The 21,447-nt window shown below is 38.4% G+C and overlaps 1 protein-coding gene across 2 annotated transcripts in view; it reads right to left on the bottom strand.

Annotated features, from left to right (window-relative positions):
• Nucleotides 1-11,513, bottom strand: part of LOC148848505 (AP-2 complex subunit mu-like) — an 80,330-nt gene extending 68,817 nt beyond the window's left edge. Inside the window, exon 1 of one of the 2 annotated variants that reach the window (XM_088949694.1) lies at nt 10,932-11,513. In XM_088949694.1, coding sequence (XP_088805820.1) covers nt 10,932-11,014 — 83 coding nt within the window. In that variant the 5' untranslated portion in view covers nt 11,015-11,513. The remainder of the gene's footprint in view (nt 1-10,931) is intronic. The other variant, XM_088949695.1, reaches the window with a different exon arrangement.
• Nucleotides 11,514-21,447: the final 9,934 nt, after the last annotated feature.

The raw sequence follows: 21,447 nt of genomic DNA, 5'->3' as shown, positions 1-21,447 counted from the left end.
AAATGGACAGAGAGAAATGGGAGAATTTTTTAAAATAAACACAATACAGTAGATACGATATTAAAAGGCTTATAGGGCAGAATTTACTCATGGGAAGCAATTCACAGACAGCTAAAAGATAAACTTTTCACTTCTTTTTGAACAGGGCCTGTGCAATTTCTTTTTGAACAGGGCCTTGTATATTTTGTTCAATTTCCTATAATACATTACCTTTACTCAAAAAAAGAAGAAAAGAAATCTTAGAATCTTCTCGGAAGAAGAGACAGGGGCTGAAGAATTGAGAGCTGTGATCCATATCAGGACTGTACAGTGGCTAAAATCTTTAGAGCTATTCACAGACTACACAGTGGATGACATGTTGAGGAAGTGGGGTGAGATTGCAAGCTACATGAAGTCCAAATCAGTTGTAAGTGTCTTGGACACCCCCACCGACTGGATTCCTAAAATTGAACTTTGATGGGAGCTGTAGGGGGAATCCTGGATAATCAGGGATTGGGGGTGTTTTTAGGGATGAGAACGGGGTCATTTCAGCCATGTTCTCAGGTCCAATTGAAGTGGGGGATTCTCTTAGAGCTGAGATCTTGGCAGTTATGGAAGGAGTTCAGAAAGCTAAGGAGATGGATGTCAGAAAACTCATAATTGAAGGGGACTTGGAGGTGGTGATAGGGTAGCTGAGGAAAGACAACTGTGGATTATGGAAATACAGCAAAGATAGGAGAAAATTCAAGTGGCTGGTGCAGGAAATGGAAATCAGGATGAGTTGGGTTAAAAGAACAGCTAACTCTATAGCTGATGGGCTAGCTAAATAGGGGATAGAAAGGGATGTAATGTTTTGGGCTAAGTTGTAACTAAATTGCTTCTTCTTTTCCTTTTCTTTCTTTGAGAACTTAAGTTGTTTTTGGAAGATAAGAGTGTTTGACTTCCTTGCTGTAACTATTCTTGTGATATTTTAATAAAATTGCTGAAGTTGTTATTGATAAAAAAAAAAGAAGAAGAAGAAGTTGAAAGCCACCAAAAAATCCAACAATTTTTGCAAAATATCTTTAATAGTCAATAACTTAGCTATGTTCTGAGGAAATTATGAGAAAGCAAAAGCTAAACTGTGTGTATGTCAATATAATGATTGGTTACATTTCTATTATGGGAAATATTCACTTGTGACTTGCAAGGGTTCAACTAATAGGACACTCAACTTAATTTAATCATGATGTAATCTTAGTTATGTGTCACAAGGGAACTTTTGTCTTTTCTTTTATTTTTATTTCTTATGTTGTCACCCTAACATATAAATACAAAGTCTGGCACCGCCAGCTACACCTTTTGATCTTAGTCTTTTCTTCTCTTCCTTCTCCTCTCTTCTTCTTCTTCTTCTTCTTCTTCTTCTTCTTCTTCTTCACTCTTGATCGAAATCATGGTATCAGAGCAAGACAGCACTCTGTAAAAGGTGTTTTTTTCTGATCGGTTTTACCAATCACATACCTGGACTGAGAATGGGAAAACTAGTTTGACCTAAGGTTCAAAATATTGATACGCCCAATACGCCGGTATGGGCGTATCAGGCAAATCGATACTCCTTTTGGTGGGTTTTTTTTGCCAACTGGTTCAGGGGAGCCGGTTTAGGTCCTCGCCACACCCTGAACCGGTCAGACCACCGGTACACCCACTGTAGGGGTGTATCGGTGGGGTGCCGGAACGATACGTGTCGATACTTTGAACCTTGGTTTGACCTTGCACTGAGAACTGTTGCTGGACCCTATTCTATTATTTTTAAACAGAAACTGAAAAGAAAATCACTCAGAGATTGAAGGATGACTGACTGAGTTTTTCTAGAGGTCAGTGACTGTTTTTTCTTCTTCTCTCCCATTCTTCTCTGGACTGTAACTTCCAAAAATCAGTCGAACTGATCAGGAACCTAGACTGAAGTGATTTTTTATCATTGGCTCTTGGTATTGTTACCAAGAACATACTAAAATCTGCCCTAGCCGAATGGTGTAGGCATGTTTAATGACTTCTGTGAGTCGGTGATCCAAAACTGTGTGGGTGAAGAACCTGTGTAAGTCATGTGTGACCTGGTTCAGATGGAGAAATACATCAGCAGAAATGTAGATATTATGTGTGGCTTAAACTAGCCCTTGTGAGGTCAGTTAGACCTGTAAATCTGTGACAGAAGGTGCTGTGTTACTGTGACTGCAATTTGACTTTAAATCTTACAGTGGGGGTTGTGTGTGGACTGCGGGAGAAGGCTTGTAGGTCTGAAACTTCTGCCAGCAGCCTTTGTTATGGCCTCTGAAGACTCTGCAACTTCTGGAACTTTTAATCAAGGAGGAATGAACGACAGTCCTGATTCTATGATCTTCCAACGACCATTACTCCCTTAGATGGCAAAAATTATTTGACGTGATCTAAGGAGATGTGGCCGTACATCACAGACCGGGGTAAGGCAGGGTATATCAATGGAAAAGTGAAGGAACCTAGGACTAGTACTACTGAATATGATAAGTGGGACCAGGAAAACTGCATGATTATGTCATGGCTTTTGACTACTATGCTACCATCGGTTAAGCAGAATTTTATGTGGGTTGAGACAGCCAAGGAAATATGGAACAAGCAAGGCCAACTTACTCCGAGCAGAGACACTATGCTAGAATCCATCAATTGAAAGCCGAGTCTGTAACATGTAAACAAGGGGAAAGAAGTTTATCCACCTATTACTCTACCCTCACATCTATCTGGAAAGTGTTAGATTACTATCAGAACATTGACTGGGAGAGTGAAAAGGATGCCAAAGCCTACAAACAGTTAGTGTCACAGAAGCGGGTGTTTGCTTTTTTGTTAGGGCTTAATCCTATGTATGAACCCATTCAAGTTCAAATTTTGGGCAGTAAGGACCTTCCTTCTATCCAAGAGGTATATGCTCTAGTTCAATCCGAGGAAAGTAGAAAATTTGCCATGAATTCCCCCGAAGGGCGAGACCATGTGGTGCACTCACTGTCAAAAATCCCGACAAACACGGGAGATATGTTGGAAATTGCATGGAAAGCCGAAGTGGGCACAAGACCTAAATAAGAAATCAGCTGAATAACAGAACAAGAAACCAAATCAGAAGAGGTTCACCTCAGCTAACTTGGCCTCTCATGAGTCGCAGAGTGAAGGAACTACTGTGAATTCTCAGGATCGCCCCCCAAGGTATGATCTCAAGGAAACTATTATCTCTGTCTTCCGTGACCATTTGGAGCAATATGGTAGGGCTCTCACACAAGCAGATTCTGAACCCACTCCTTCAACCCCTTTTGCTTCTTCCTCGGGTAACTTAGCTTATGCATTCCATGTGTCTACTGATACCTTCGAATCTCCATGGAATATTGATTCTGGCGCTTCCAACCACACGACTGGTAAGTCTACTTTTTTCCTATCATACACCCTTCTTTCTAGCAAAGATAAAGTGAGGTTAGCTGATAGATCCTTCTCCTCCATTGCTGATCGAGGATCTATACCTTTGCCATTTGGCTTACCTCCATCAAATGTTTTACATGTTCCAAAACTGCCTATTAATTTGCTATCTATTAGTAGCATTACACACTCTTTGAATTGCTCAGTAACCTTTTTTCCTCAATCTTGTGTCTTTTATGATTTGGCCTCCAAGATGACGATTGGAAAAGGGAACATGGTGAATGGTCTCTATGTGCTGGAGAATAAAGTTGGTCTTGTGGCCTTAAAGTCTTTGAATTAGTCAAATAAAAGTCATGTTACTTTGTGGCACAATCCTTTGGGTCATATGTCCTTTGAGTCTTTATAGTACTTGTTTCCGGAATTGTTTAAGTCTGTGTCAGTTAACGATTTTCAATGTCAAGTGTGTCAGCTAAGTAAACATTGTAGAACTTCATTTCCATTACATAATAAAAGATCAAATGTTTCTTTTTCCATTGTGTATTCTGATGTTTTGGGACATGTAAATATTTCAACGAAGAATGGCTACAGATACTTCATATCTTTCATTGATGACTTCCCTCGATACACGTGGGTGTACCCTATGCACTCACGAGAAGAAGTTCCTAAACTTGTGAAAGCCTTCCAATGTATGGTATACACACAATTTCAGACAGAGATTAAAATTTTCCAATCAGACAATGCCAAAGAGTACTTTCATGGTGACCTCACTAAATTTTTTGAAACTTGTGGCTCTCTTCATCGTAGCTCTTGTACTAGAACCCCTCAACATAATGGGGTTGCAGAGAGAAAGAATCGTCATCGTCTAGAGGTTGCTCGAGGGTTGTTGATACACATGAATGCTCCCAAAAGATTTTGGGTGGATGTTGTTATGACTGCGGCTTATCTTATCAATCAGATGTTATCTCGTCTCTTGGAATACAAGTCCCCTCATCAGCTGATCTTCCCTACTGATCCATTGTTTCCTATACCTATGCGTGTCTCTGGGTGTAAATGTTTTGTCCATGATTTGTCTCCTACCCGCAATAAGCTAGATCCCAAAGCCACTGTTTGTGCTATCCTTGGCTACCCCCTTTCCCAAAAGGGTTATCGTTGCTTTGATCCTATTTCCAAAAAGTATTTTGTATCCATGGATGTTTCTTTCTTTGAAGATGTGTCTTTCTTCCCTATTTCTCCTCAGGGGGAGAGTCCAAGTGAGGAGAAACAAAGACAGGTTTTGTTGTCTTCTCCTCCTGACCCTCCTCCATTTCGAATCTTTCGTAGACAGCAGTACAAAAGTCAAGGCCGGGGTCAACAAAGTTCAATAGACACAGAACAACCTGAAGTTGTGCAACCTATGCCATCGAACTCTCAGGGGTTGAATCCATCACTGCATCCAAGTACTATTGTTCCAGTTAATGTCCCTGAACCCATTGATATTGATACTTCTAATTGTGATCTGGACCTTCCTGTTGCTAAGAGGAAGGGTGTCAAATCATGCACCACACACCACCCAATGGCTCAATCCTTATCCTATGAGAATGTTTCACCCTCTTTCCGTGCTTTCCTCTATGCTATTGACAGTGTTTCCCTTCCTAAAAGTGTTGCAGAAGCTTTACTTATTCCAGAGTGGACAGATGCAATGAAGGAGGAGATCAATGACCTTCACAAAAATGGCACGTGGGAGTTGATAGATCTTCCTGAGGGAAAGGAACTTGTGGGGTGCAAATGGGTATTCTCTGTGAAACATAAGGCAGATGGCACAGTGGAGAGGTACAAGGCCCGGCTAGTTGCAAAAGGTTTTTCACAAGTGTATGGAGTTGATTATGCGGAAACCTTGGCACCGGTAGCAAAAATGAATTATATTCGAGTTCTCATTTCTTTAGCAACAAATCTAGATTGGGACCTTCATCAACTGGACATTAAAAATGCCTTTTTGAATGGTGACTTAAAGAAGTGTACATGATCCAACCTCCAGGTTTTTGTGCTAAGGGAAATGAGCAGAATGTTTGCAGACTGAAGAAATCTCTATATGGCTTAAAACTATCTCCAGGGGCCTGGTTCAATAGGTTCCACAAGGCAATTCAACAGATGGGCTTTAAGCAATGCCAATCTGATCACACACTCTTTGTGAAGAGAGAACAAGGAAGAATGGCAGATTTAATTGTGTATGTCAACAACATTATCATCACCGGTGATTGGGACTCAGAGATACAGAGATTGAAGAGATTCTTGGCTACTCAGTTTGAAGTGAAGGATTTGGGGCCTTTACGTTATTTCCTTGGAATTGAAGTTGCCTGCTCAAATCAGGGTATCTTCATCAACCAAAGAAAATATATTCTAGATCTCTTGAAAGATACGGGAAAGCTTGGAACAAAACCTACTGACACTCCTATAGATGTAAACCACAGGCTTGGGGATTGCAGTGGTGAGCCCATAGCAAACACAAAGCAATATCAAAGATTGGTGGACATACTTCTCTACCTATCCATGACAAGACCTGACATTCCCTGGGATAGGACTCCTATTTGAAAAACATGGGCATATGAAAGTTGAGCTTTACACTAATGCAGATTGGGCTAGTTTTGTTGATGACAAAAAATCCACTATTGACTATTGTGCCTTCGTTTGGAGAAAACTTGTTACTTGGAGTAAGAAACAAAGTGTGGTGGCCAAATCGAGTGCAAAAGCTGAATACAGGGTCATGTCTCATGGTGCGGCAGAACTTCTATGGATAAAGAATCTCTTGGGTGAATTGGGCCTTCTTCTCAGTGACCCTATGTCACTCTACTGTGACAATAAAACAGCCATTAACATTGCATCCAATCCTATTCTCCATGATAGAACTAAACATATAGACGTTGACAAACACTTCATCAAGGAAAAATTGGAAAAAGAAGAAGTTTGCACTCCCTACATCAGCTTTGAGGAACAACTTGCAGACATCCTTACCAAAGGATTAAACTCCATGCGGCACTATAATCTTTGTGACAAGTTGGGGATGATTGATATCTATGCCCCAACTTGAGGGGGTAGTGATGTAATCTTAGTTATGTACTGTAAGGGCACTTTATCTTTTCCTTATTTTTATTTCTTATGTTGTCGCCCTAACAAAGCCTGGCGCCGCCAGCTACACCTTTTGATCTCAATCTTCTTTTTTTTTTATCAATAACACTTTCATTAATTCATCAGTAGAAAATTTACAAGTGGAAGACAAAAGCACTTATCTTCCAAGAGTCACAAGGAACTTCAAGAAAGGAAAGAAGAAAATACAAAGATACAAGGACACTAACATTACAACTTAGCCCAAAACAAGGAATCCCTTTCTGCCCCTTGTTTTGCAAAACCGTCAGCTAGGGAATTAGCTGATCTCTTAATCCAACATATCTTAACTTCCATCTCCCGCACCAGCCATTTGAATTTCCTCTTCTCATTGTTATACTTCCAAAGATCATTTTGTTCTTTGGTCAGCCACCCTATCACCACCTCTGAATCCCCTTCAATTATAAGTTTCTTGATGTTCAATTCCTTAGCTTTCCGGGCTCCTTCCTTAACTGCACATATCTCAGCTCTAAGGGAGCCACCCACTCCAACTGAGCCTGAGAACATAGCAGAGATGACCCCATTTTCATCTCTAAAAACACCCCCGATCCCTGATTGTCCCGGGTTTCCCCTACTGCATCCATCAAAGTTTAATTTCAATAATCCACTAGGTGGGGGGGCCCAAGCCACACTCATTACTGACTTGGTCTGCGTGCAACTTGCAATTTCACCCCACTTCCTCAACATGTCATCCATAGTGTAATCTGTGAATATTTCTAGAGATTTTAGCCATTGTACCACCCTAAACTGTATGATAGCCCTCAAATCTGCTGTCCCTCTCTGAGTTTCTGAGAATATCCTGGAGTTCCTTTCTTCCCACAGTGTCCAACATACTGCAGCCCTTAGTCCTCTCCACATTGTCCTTCCCCTTTTTAACCGCCGCTTGAAGAAGGAGGGGGCGAAAAGGCCCTGCATGTCTGATGGGGGATTCCAGCTGCATCCAAATAAGGAGAAAGCCCAATCCCACAATTACCTCGCGAAGTGGCATGACACCATTAGGTGAAAACCAATTTCCCCATCTGCTTTACATAGAACACACCACCGAGGTGACAAGCAAGTATTGGGTCTCTTCTTTTGGAGTAGATCACCAGTGTTGATTCTTTCCAGATAGGCTTCCCAACAAAAACTACCAACCCAAGGAGGTATAGCTCTGCACCAAACCTCACCAACAGGAAAAGGGGACAGGGTAGGACTGGTGGACTAACTTAAGACTTTGAAGAACGAAGCACAAGAGAAAATGCCATTGGGGTTAGGTGTCCAAATTCTAGAATCCGCCCTAGTGGGGTCTAAGACAACGTTATCAAGAAGTGCAAGAAGGCTCGAAATACAATCGAAGTCTGAATCCCTCAAATCCCTTCTTAGGCCCAAGTTCCACCCAATCCCAGAAGTGGAAGAGGACGGGGTGGTGAAAGACGAGATCGGCTCATTTTTCAAATCAGAAAGAGCGTACAAAGACGGAAACTGATCCTTTAGAGGGGCGCTCCCCACCCGGGTTTGTTCCCAAAATTTTATGGAGTTGTGGGAATTCAAGTCATACCTGATATTATGAATGAAAACTGGTAACAGGTCATGAATGGCTTTCCAAGGAGAATTGCTTGTGATCCTAGCTCTGATTCCAGCATCCCATCCGTTGTGCTCCAACCCATGAATACTTGCCACTATTCTAGCCCATAGCTTCTCCTTTTCCATAGGAAACCTCCACAACCACTTCCCCAACAGAGTCATATTCCTTCTCCTAATACTCCCAAGCCCTAAACCACCACACGACTTACTCCTGCACACTATTTCCCAACTAACTCTATGATCCCTCTTCTCTTCTCCCAGCTCCCACAGGAAATCTCTCATTAACTTCTCTAATCTGCTAGCAATCTTCACTGGGATTTTAAACACTGACATGAAGAAGATGGGTAAGTTAGCAAGCGTGGCCTTAATTAATGTAATTCTTCCGCCAAGAGAGAGGTAATTCTTTTTCCAGGATACCAATCTTTTTTCAAACCTTTCCATCACCGGGTTCCAGAAGCTCTCTTAGGATTATCACCTAATGGTAATCCTAAATAGTTCAGAGGCCACCCCGTGACTTCACACCCCAGCACTTCAGCACTCTCCCTGATCTCTCCCTCCTCCAAATTCACCCCCACTACACAACTTTTCCCAAGGTTAACCTTCAAATTGGACAGTTGCTCAAACAGTTGTATCACCGACTTTAAATTCCTGATAAACCTCACACTACCACCTTCACAAAACAGAATTGTGTCATCAGCAAACTGTAAATGTGTGAGGGGGGTTTCCATCCTCCCAACCCTCCAGCCTCTAATGAGCCCCCTAGAATCTGCTATGTGAATCAATTTCCCCAAAACCTCCGCAATTAAAATGAACAAGAAAGGAGAAAGGGGGTCTCCTTGTCTTATACCCCTACTAGCTGAAAAGAAATCTACCACTGCCCCATTCACTAGCACTAAATAATGACAATTCCGGACATAGCCCATGATCCACTTACACCATCTAGCCCCAAACCCGAATTTGGTTAAAACTTTCCACAAGAACTCCCAGTCCACCAAGTCATAAGCCTTTTTCCAAGTCCAGCTTACAGACCACTCCCTTCTTCTTATCCCTCTTAAAGTTCTCCACACTCTCATTAGCAATTAAAATATGGTCTGTAATTTGTCTTCCACTCACAAAAGCTCCTTGATAGTGTTCAATGATATCCGGCATTACCTTCTTCAGCCTCAAAGACAACACTTTTGCAATGATCTTGTACAAGCTATTCACCAAGCTTATTGGCCTAAAATCCTTCGGGTGGGATGCATCTTTCTTTTTGGGAATTAAGGCTATAAATGTAGAATTCACACCCGGATTGACAATTCCTCTCCTGAAAAACTCCTCAAACACCCGCAAGAGATCATCTTTCAAAATATCCCAACAATCCTGATAAAAAGCCATTGTAAACCCATCCAGCCCTGAAGCTTTTGTTCTATCCATAGAAAACACAGCCCCCTTGATCTCTTCTATATTAAAGCTTCTTTCCATCCTTCTCCTATTCTCCACCCCTACATCTGGCCAATCCAAACCTTCTACGCACACCCTTCTACTCACAGGCCTTCTCAGAATAGATTTGAAATGCTCCACACAGGCCCTAGCAATCTCCTCTTGTTGTATTAACTCAACTCCATCTACTACCAATTTGGAGATAAAGTTCTTCCTTCTCGTTCCATCTCAATCTTCTCTTCTCTTCTCCTCTCTTCTCTTCTTCACTCTTGATCAAAATCAAATCATACAATTTTTCTACTTAACTTGCAACAACATGTGGTTGTAGTCTACCTGGTATCTAATATATAAAAGCAAAAGGCTTGTATGTGGATGCCTTTTTTTCTTTTCTTTCCTTTTCTTTTCTTTGACCAGAACGGTACTTGTACGTGGATGCCTTCCCCTTTTAGGGAATGGTATCAGCGAGGTGACAATGACACCCCTTTGCACGTTCTACAAAGGGTATTTTTGTCCTTTCACATCCTACTCCCTCTCTCAACATCTTTCTCTTTCCCCCTTCACTCAAACCCATCTGTGTCCTCCTCCTCCTCCTCCTCTCTCTCTCCCTCAACATCCTCTTCTCTCTCCCTTCGCCCTCTTAACCCTAGCTCCTTCTCTCCCCTCTCCCCCTCCCCCTACTCCCCTCACCAGCCCCTGCAACAAAAATGCTCCACCGGCCAGTACATTTGAAACCAAATAACGAATCCAAAACACATTTTTCTACTCAGATACTATTGTTTTCCCTTTGACCAATGAGCAGGTTGAACTAATGAAAAAAGAAATTGACCTAGTCACAGCAATCTAATTCCAACAAGTTTGGCTAGACTTATGAGAAATGCAAATCTGCAACAAGAAATAATACTTCATGTTAATTCAGTTTTTGAATTTCATTTTGTGGGTTGATATAAATACCAAAGCCACTCCCAAGTGATCCATATGGCATTTCAAAGAAGACGATGCATGAAACTCAGTTCACTTGAAGACCATAATTCGCTGTTTTATCAAAATATTGAGGCTCAAATTTTTCTCTTCTCAGCTTATCTGAAGTACCTTAGCCCAACTATATCCATCACTATGACTAAGAAGACTCTTAAATGTAGAGGTTTAAATGACAACGGAACTAAAGATGAACTACTTTAGAAAGCGTTGCAGTTATTAATCAAACCGAAAAACAGTAGATCCTAATCCGCATTGAACAAGCAGTCACAATTAAAGTAGCGTACCATAAATAATGATCAATACTACCAAATAATAATTCAGTTTAAGCCAAATTTAACAGAAAATTATCAAATGTCCATATTTCTGTTCGCTTGTGGTGGTAGTAAAAGACAGGTTTTGAATCCAAGAAGGACCACGTTTATGAAATTCAATGAGCTTACCCGACATCGTCACGATAGAGACGATTGATGAGAACGTCACCCCGAAGATTCAGAAAATATATAGCAGAAGCAGCCACCGGCATGTTCGATCCAGCGGATCGAGAACCGAAAACTCCAAAAATTGAGATGCTCAGCGAAGAATCTCCGGAGAGCGAAACGAAGAGATCAGATAACCATCCACGTAAGGAATTCAGATGAACAAAGACGAGGTAGGTGAGGTATCAGATCTAGGGTTTTTGAGTTCACGGAATTGCTGAAATCGTCGTGCTAGAAGCTAAAAGAGATTCCTTCCGGTGGAGGGGGGTCGGATGGTCTGATTCAACTGAAATGAATGCCTCTACAAAAGAAAATCGAAGTCCTCTCTCTCGCGCGCGCGCGCACGCGTACTGAATAACAGCTTAACAGGAGGTTTCCGGCACGTGCGTTCCAAGCCAAGCTGTTATGTTCGCTGGAGCCCGGAAGAGAATTCCCAATTCCGTCCCGTGCGCGCCGCACAGCGTATTCGCGAGTCCAACCGTGCGCCGAGACAAGTACTGGACATGTTCGTAATGCACACACTCCACCAAATGTGTTTTTGGGCATACAAAAGACTTTACCCTTACGAGCAAAGTAAAAAGATTGGCCATTGGATTTAACTGTCTATTTACATGAATTGAAAACTAAACAGTGCATCTGTTTTACCCATGAACTTGGTCTGGTATGAATTGTGAAGAGATTAAAAGTTTCGACAATTAGAATATATTATTATATCAATTATGGGTGTCAATGGACCGGCTTTGGATTGGACCCTGTCTAGTTCAAGATCAATTTGGATGGATTAGATGGACTAACAAAACATATTGGATTGGATCAATCCGGTCCAAAATATTTTATTAGATTAGACTGGACCTGATCCGTCAGTAATAAATTTATATTGGATTGGGTTGGATTAAGCCAATATCTGGTCCATTGTATAAGATAAGAATACAAGTATTAATGGATCAAGTTTGGGTTGAAACCAATCTAAATTAAAACAAATTTGAACAGAGTAAACGGTCTGAACATTGAATTGGATCGGACCAAAATGGTCCAAAATATTCATTGGATTGTATTAGACCTGGTCCATAATGAACTCATATTGGACCGAATCGGATTGAACCAAATCCTGTTCAATTGACACCCCTAATATCAATTATATTGGCTGTTGAAGCTGCTTTTAAACCACTAAGGCATGAACCTTTGCATCATAACTTTCTATGGCCCAACTTCTTCCTTCAACTATTGTGAACTTTTTATTAGTGTCTTGAATAATGAAAGTCTGTCCTGCAATGCACGTGTTTGAATCAAATGAACCGTCTATGTGGAGAGAAGCACAATCCCCTACACCTATCGTGTTAATGAGCTGCGTTTTCATACCACTTGCCAATAGATTGTTGTCACCGGAGAGGTAGTATTTAACTTTGCTTATTATATTAGAAGGCATTATCTCAACTCCATCAAATATTTTCTTGTGCCACTAAAATCGACGAACCATATAATCAGAATGCCATGCAGGTATCATGATTCATGTGTATTTCAACTTTAAGAAAAAGAAAGCAACATAATCCCACAAATTAACATCGAGGAAAACGCTCTTAAACACTAATGCTAGGCCTATCAATTCTGAAAAACAAATAAATAATCAACTTCAAACTAAAGATATCAATTATCAACTATATAACTTAATAGAAATTATAAAAATAAAACAACCATTGAAATTTCAGATCCAAGTAAATCATGATTCTTTTTTTTCTTACATAAATGTATGATTTTTTAGTTGGCATGAACTACATTCCTAGATAAGTAAGCCCTAGTTGGTTAATGAGTGGTCGGCCCCACTTCATATTCCCTAAATAAGCATGCCCTAGTTGGTTAATGAGGTTGTCTATTCTAATCTTTCTTGATAGCTGGAAATGAAGCCACAACTAGTTGCGGAATTCCAATGTTCCCAAGGCATATCATATTTAATCTAACAATGCACACAGTACTGCATCATTTTGGAGTCTTTGAGAGTGGAAGCAAGTGTAACATGGTGGCAAACCTGTATAGTCGATTATCTTGCTTGCCCCACTTCCAATAATTTTTTTTTTCTTATATATTATTTTGAGACAATGAGGCTTCCCCTCTTGATAGAAATAGAAACTCATGAAAGAGAAACAATTAATGATTTTCTAGTCTTTGAGATTGGAAACAATTTTAATGATTTTTTAGCTATACTTGAGGAAATCTTGAGTATATAAACACAAGCAAGCTGAGAGTGTAAAAAGTTACAAATAGAAACTCATGGAAAGAGAAAGCTACCCTCCCGTTACAATTTCGCTCATCTGTTCCAGAGTGCCATATAGATATTTGATTATACTAGAGTTTTTGAATGAAATATATTGCTAATCTCCTACAATAGTATAATAATATGCAACTAAGCTTAGTGGGGTTTACCTAAAGAGGAGACGTTTGTTAGATTAATGGTGGATCAAGTTAAAGAAAAGAACAAGCCCACATCCACCTTCAATATGAAGGGTGGAAATACATATGAGAGAAATTTAACCAAATAATACATGATAAGAATTATATACATATCCGGTAACAATTTTCATGTACTAAGGCAGCGTAGGAATCATTATTTAATGCTCATTAATAACGCTGGGGTGATAATTGATCCATTGACAAAGAATCTCATTGCCAATGATGATGTTTGGTAGTTTATTTGCAAAGTAAGTTTGCCAATATACCATACATTCTTTTTAGTTTTTGAATTAGATAGTAGCCTTAGTTACTATATTTTGTGTGCAGACTTGGCAATGGGTACACAAATTTAGAACAAAGGTTTTCTGCCATTAGGATGAATTGGAATTTATTTTTGGAGGAACACAACCAACTAGTGATAGGGGATTCTCACTTGAAATGAGTCTTAAGGAGCCTAGATAGCAAACAAACAACCCGTTGTCAATTGTTTTCATAAATGATCAAGGCACACCGGCCTCTAGGGAATTCCTTTCTAGTCCCAACCTTATTGACTCCAATGAAGATTCACCAATACAGAGTCCAAAACATAGGAATTCCCCCCCCCCCCCACTGGCATGAAGAAAGGAAATAAGCAATGCCTTCCTCCAATTCTTGAACTTTTGATTGGTTCATGGCATGAGACCAACAAACACAAGATGGAGTTCTTGGAAAAAGAAAGTGAACAATACCAAGCGAAGGGAAGGGATATGGAAAGAGAGAAGGAGAGTGCTATTGAGCATGAAAGAGAAACATAAATTGAGAGGAAAAATGTGAGAAGAATGGAAAAAGAAAAAGATAGGGAAAGGAAAGGGAACGAGAAAAAGAAAGAGAGAAGGCTGTGGAAAGGGAGCGAACATATGAGCAATTGGAAACTTGTATTGGAATCCTTAACAACATATTTTCATTCGAATCTCAGTCTCCTACATGTTATATCAAGGTTACCCATCTATTCCAAGATGAGGCATGGAGCGTTACATTCCTTGCAATTCCTCTAGAGCTCAAAATATACTGACTTCATGGATTGGGTGACAGATAGAATAAACCATGATCTACAGAAGGCTGAATCCATCTTATATGATCACACTTAGGCATTTGGCTTTAAAAACTATTTACTTACAATAGCTTATTATCTTTTTGTTAACTTTATACATACTTAAACAATGAATTTTGTTTGCTTTCTATTATTTTTGTTTATTTTTTTGTTGTTGATGATCCTACACCTTACTTGGTTGAGTATGATTTTCACAACCATCTGTTATGTGTATGATGTTGTATACTCTAGCATTCTTATATACTATTAGTTAGTGATCATGTCTTTATTATTGATATTCGTTTTATGTTGTTTGCTTACACATCTAACATAGATAGATATTGATACAATAATCTTTTTTTTTTACCAACAAATCTAATGTTCCTTGTCGATTTGGTCGATGTAGAATACATACACTACTGAAAATTTCATTTATAGAGGCGGTCATAACTGCCTCTAAAACAAATAGGAGGCGGCTAGATGAGTGCCTCTAAAAGCCCTGATGTTATATGTTTTATAGCCACTTAGTTGAGAATTAGAGGAAGATTGTAATTGGACTTTTAGAGGCACATACAACTGCCTCTATTGCACTAACACTAAAAGTGTTATATAGAGACAATTAGAAGTGCCTCGAAAAGTCCAATCTAGAAGAGCATTTAAATGCCTTTAATTATTTTTTAGGTGATTTTATATGCCTCTAAAAGAAATCTAAGAAAAAGAATAATCTCAATCAAAATGTTTTAGCGACATTTTGGACTGCCTCTAAAGGTATGTGTTTCGCTTTTTATGGGCACTTTTCATTGCCACTAAAGTGGTTTAAGATTTTTTTTCTAAGTGTTTCTATTAAACATTTTATAACATGTATACAATATTGAGATAAAATTTGTATAAAATATATCTATACCATTTCATTCAAAAAGATACACTTATAAATATTGTTCCATGATGATTAAATTAAACAATAAAAAGATATTCCATTTGACTTCCATCATCTTTCTAAGAGTAAAAAAAAAACAATCATGTTAACGAACACCCCTTAAGTTGGCCACTTGGATAGATGTGGTAGTGACATAAGTCCAAAGTCGTACCCGAAATAAACACTATATGATTAATAAATTAAGAAAAAATGGATTGGATACAAATACTTATCTCATAAAACCATGCTAATTTCTTTCTCTTTACTTAGAAAACTAGAGGCCTTAACTCACACCATAGTTTAGGCTCACTAAACTATTTGATTTAAAAGTCGAAACTTTAACTTATTAGAAAATTTTCAAGTAAAACAAAGGAAAACAAAGACAAGCATTTTTAATAGTATATTGCAAGAAAACTCCCATGTCAACTATTTTGAGTAGGGAGGGGGAGGGGGCATGGTAAATGCTTGATCACCTTGAAGAAAGAACCATCATTTACAACAAATACCTCATATTTGAAAGTAGTGGTATCTTCTTTTTTTGTAAATCGTTCTTTTCGATAATAATTGTTAAGATAGTCGAGTGTTTCCAATCCTTTTATCCTTACTTTACTGTAAATGTACAAGTGATTTGCATAATTACAAATGGACAAATAAAACCATGTTGAAACTATCCACTACAAAAAGTAGATACAACATACAAGAAATAATTTTTCCAAATAAATTTAAAAAGTTGCTATTGGTGGTTTCTTCATATTGTTATAATTGTGACCCCCAAAAACCTCTTGTTGCCAAACCCTAGACAAATCGCAAACACAAGGCTATATTTGGTTTGATAGAAAATAAGAGAAACAAAAAGAAAGTGTATTAATTGGAAATATTATAAACTGTAGTTAATTGATTAATTTACAAACACGTTATAAAATAAGTTTTCCTCAATAGTCAATATAATTTGGTGTATCCTAATTGAAAACATGTGGTAATAAACAATGGATAGTGTTTTTTTACTAGCAATAAACAATGATAATTGTTAACCTTTCAAAAACATCTTTCTCAACTAAGAATGGGATTTTGCATTCTAAAATTGAATCATTTATGATGCTAAATAGTTGGATTTAAGGCTGAACTCAATTAAGTTGTTAATACCACAATCATCACTGAAAAGAAAAGGCAATCAACAAGTTCCATTTTGAAAATCTATGTTAACTTCTATTTTGGTATCTAGAAATAATTGATCCAATATGCTACCGTAGCAATTTTCAATGGTCCTTGGTATATTAAATAAGGTTCAGAATTCAAATGACGAGGTCTTAAAAAAACATTTATTATTATGTTACATATTCATGCCAATATCAGACAATAAATATGAACTTGGGATTGAAAAGGCAATATAGTGCTAGTTCAGCAAATAATGCATAATACCTTATGTCAGAAATAGAGAAATACATATGATAAGCGAATGAGAAACTAAATGGCTTGCCATTAATGTTCTTGATGTGTGATATCATGGTGAGATCGCCATTTGTTGTAAGAAACACTATAAATTAAGAAAATAATCCTGTATCATCCATTATGCTCAATAAAATCATGTTTTGACATACAAAGAGAAAATTCAGCTACAAACTCAAGTGAACATGTAAATAAATACTACATCTGCAAGCACACATTTCGGTAAGCAAGACCAGCATAGGTGGATTCCACCTAAGATATCATTTACTACAAAGGATTTAGGTGGTTGCATGGTATGATAGAGGCCAAAATCCTTAACTTGTTGGTCATATTTATATATTTGTGGATTTCACATAGCCTGTATATTACTCCATGAGACTTTGTTTCCAATGTGAGCTATCTAGTAGAAATTCATGTCTAAGTATCAAACAGTGATGCATGGAAATGGACATGGAAATCAGAATCCAATGCCTATCCAAGAGTCAAACTCAACAAAAATAAAAAATAAAAAATAAAACAAAGACATGTGAATAGGTCTATATAAAAGTATAAACTTCCATATTTTTAAGACTTAGAATCCTATATTTGCCACTTAATTATGGTTTCTATAAATAAAAACATTCATTATATATATTAGCCATTCATTTATGTTGAATAATAAAGTAGACAAATGATAGTTTTATGTTTAATTGTCCATCAAGAACCCATGGAGTATTAGAACCGTACACATATCTGAAATGGACATTTATCCACTTAGGAGAGTCCATGCAACATTTGGACCAAATGTTACCCTGGTATGTGGTAGTGGTGCCAAGTATTCAAGTAACAACAAGTATCTTATATGTCATCCTTTAGAAATCATAGACATGGTAAAGATAGACAAATTATATACTATAACCAATATAATATATAAATAATGACAAAATAAAAAAAAAATAAGAATCACTAGGTACTTCATGGTGTTTTGCCTGTTCCATGATACTTTGTTTAAGTGTAGAACCTAGCTTTATCGGGAACTGTTTAGCTTCATTCTTAATGGTTGATATATGCAATTTCAACCAGGAAAACTAGGTAGGTTAGTCCTTAGTTTGGACCGAGTATCATAGGTAATTATAGTTATCAAGTATAACTGGGGATAATAGGTCATGCCCAATTATGGTAATCAATACTTGGTTCAATTCTGGGCCCATGGACATGTCTAATAGTTACTAAAATGCTCATATTTATGTATTTAATCTATCTCTAATTATATGGGTTGAAAATGTAACTTCAATTATTACTTTTCACTGCATTTAATCCCCTCTCGTTAAATTTTATACTTAAGGTGTTAAATCTCATTTTTCTCTTATTAGATCTTATATTTTTAAGTTATTTCTACTAATAAATGCTATTAATTAGATCTATGTCAATCTATATATTTATACTATATATAAAAGTGTGAATGAAATGTATAGGTAGGGTAAGGCTTGATTGGGAAATGGTCTCTTTAAAAGACAAAGAAAGACTAGGAAATTGGAGAGATTGATTTCTTGGGTTAGGATGATAGATAGGATAAGGTCGAAGGCAAAGGGTGCTCGAATGCAAAGTGCTGAATACCGAATGCTGAACGAATCCCAATACAAGGATGATCTCTATTTATGGGGGAGATCTTAAAAAGTATGAGATAAAGGTGCTTGTGAGCTATCGGGAAAGAAAATTTTGGATTTGCTATCAATCATTAAGTGCACTACTAGGGTTTTACTACGTGTCTTGTGGGAATCTTCTTGATGATCAACTTTCCTTTCACTTAGGGGTCTTCATTACTCACGTGTGTTACCGCCTCTTGTGTGCCCTACTTGATTGACATGGCGCTCGTAATATCATCACTTGGCGGGTGATATCCTATTAGCCACACGTGGCACCCTGTCATGTTCACTCATTTGGAATTACACGTGTGGGTGTTGTTTGGGCATGGTTCTTTAACGGGCCGTGGGTTTATCGCATGTCTAAATAGGTGTGGGGCCTTGTCGCAGGTTTGGCCTTGGTTTCCTTTGGCTTGGGTTACGAGTGGGATTGCCAAGGGCGTGCGATGGATCGTGGGTTTATCATGGTTTTGTGATGCACGTTAAGAGTTCATCGCAGGACCTGTGGTGCATCGCGGGTTCATCGCAACAAAAAAATTGACTATGGGCTATTCGCATACAACCCTATGGTGTTAATTTAGTGTTTAATGTTCTCTGAGGGTTTGAGTGAACATTATATACCTACATTAAACCCTTGCTTATCGATAAGTGGGAGCTTGTCGATAAGCACTTGCCTTCTCATTTTCGGGTTTTGTAGTGGGTTTGCTTGTATGCGTTGGGTATAGGTATTTTCCCTATTTTGTAGCTTTGTACAGATCTTAAATGCCCTATGCCCATGATGGTAATATATTACATTCCACAGCTTAGCCCCCTATCTTTTGGTAATTTGCTTCCTATCAATGGTTAATGCCATGCTCTATTTGTGTGTTCCAGCCCCTTAACCGTTGACAGGAAGATAGTTGACAAAATACATTGGAAATAGAAAAAAAAATGTTTCTAACTGATTTCCTTTGTTAATGGTGGTACTCACGTCCAATTTGTAAACTTTAAGTCGCCTAGTGATGTGCGGAGGGGTGTTTGTTGAAATGTCAAGCCCCTCTGACTCTTTGCAGTGGGGTTTGGTGGAGGGTGTTATTATTATTAATGACTTGTTAGGGGTGTTGACCCCCTGTCAATGGTGGCTGACATTGGCGTGTTATGTTGCCAATGGAAGTTGGGGCGACCATTGCTGACTACCCATGTGGTGGTCATGATTAGTGATTTTGCTGCTAATTAAACCGCAATTAGTGAGGCCTGATAACTGTGCAGCGATGTTTTGTTACCTAATATGTTTTAATATTACAGTTGCTGAGTGGCGCTATATTTGAATTATTGCATCATTTTGTCCCACCTTTTGGAGGGTGTTTATGTAAATTACCTGGGTTGTTTTTTCACTAAGCATTCTTTCTAGTCTTGTTCTGGCATCCATTCATCTTCTCCAATACCGTTTGATGTTCCGCATGCGTGAGGGAAGTTTTATAATCGTGTAAGGAGATTGTGGTTGTTCCTTGCTTTACCTTCTTGCTGTCATCCCTATAGTGCCCTTTACGTCTCTTGTTATTTCTTCATTGTTTCGTGTTTTTTGTCATTCTTATTATTTGTTCGTCATGGCTCCTAGCGGGAAGAAGGGGAAGGAGGGTGTGTGTCCCTTCTACGACTTCGTTAGGGAGGTGGACACGGTGGGGGTTTGTTTAGCTTGGGCCGAATGATTGAGCAGGATCTGAAGGGTGCTCCTCGTTTTTGAATAGCGCCTTGAACTCGTATACTTTATTCGAAAGTATTTTGATGTCGTCCTGGATAGGCATTTTCATCTCGGACTGATTCTCCACCCTCGAGTTGGTGTTCTCCGGGATGTTGTTATGTTCTTTGGGGGTGGCAATAAGATTGATTCTTCGTAAGGCCATTCTTTGTGATCAAGGATGTAACTAGATATTCTACTATAGGTAGGGTAAGGCTTGATTAGGAGATGGTCTCTTTAAAAGACAAATAAAGACCAGGAAATATGAGAGATTGGTTTCTTGGGCTAGGATGCTAAATAGGGTAAAGGGTTGAAAGCAAAGTGTTGAATACTGAATGCTAAATGAATCCCAATATGAGGAGGATCTCTATTTACGGGGGAGATCTTGAGATCCTAAAAGGTAGGAGATAAATGTGCTTGTGATCTATTGGGAAAGAGAATATTGGATTCACTCAAGGGCCCTCATTACTCACGTGTGCTACCGCCTCTTGTGTGCCCTACTTGATTGACATGGCGCTTGTGACGTCATCACCTGGTGGGTGATATCTTGTTAGCCACACATAGCGCCCTGTCGCGTTCATTCATTTGGAATTACGCGTGTGGGTGTCGTCTGGGCGTACTTCTTTGATGGGTCGTGGGTTTATCGCATGTCCGAACAGGTGTGGGGTCCTGTCACGAGTTTGGCCATGGTTTTCTTTGGCTCAAGCTACGAGTGGGCTTGTCGACGGCGTGTGATGGACCGCGAGTTTATCGCAGTTTTGCGATGCGTGCTATGAATTTTTCGTAGGACTTGTGATGAATTGCAGGTTCATCGCAACAAGAAAATTAATTGTGGGTTGTTCGCATGCAACCTCATGGTGTTAATTTAGTGTTTGATGTTTTCTAATGGTCTGAGCGAACATTATTAATCAAATTAAAAATAAGTGTAATAAACAATAATTATTTTTGATTGATAATAAAAATGAAATACATAATTTAGAATTGACAAAAATTGAAATATAAAAATTAATAACAAATAGTTCAACATTTGGGTTAAATGTGCTAACCTTTAATGTTATAAAAAAATAATAAAAATTAATAAAATATAAAAATAAAAAATACATAAATTTTGAAAAAAAAAACATTTAGGTACATGTGAATATCATATATTTATCATATTAACAAAAAAGTAAGTGTGATATACCAAAATTATTTTTTCAAATAAAAATACAAAAGAATTATAGAAAAATTGAATACATCTATAATTTTACACTTACACTGCTATT

The sequence above is a fragment of the Nelumbo lutea genome, chromosome 6, assembly GCF_056320005.1.
Source record: "Nelumbo lutea isolate HS-2025 chromosome 6, American lotus-T2T, whole genome shotgun sequence".
NCBI classification, from domain to species: Eukaryota; Viridiplantae; Streptophyta; class Magnoliopsida; order Proteales; family Nelumbonaceae; genus Nelumbo; species Nelumbo lutea.
This window is presented reverse-complemented; position numbering and strand designations above follow the sequence as displayed.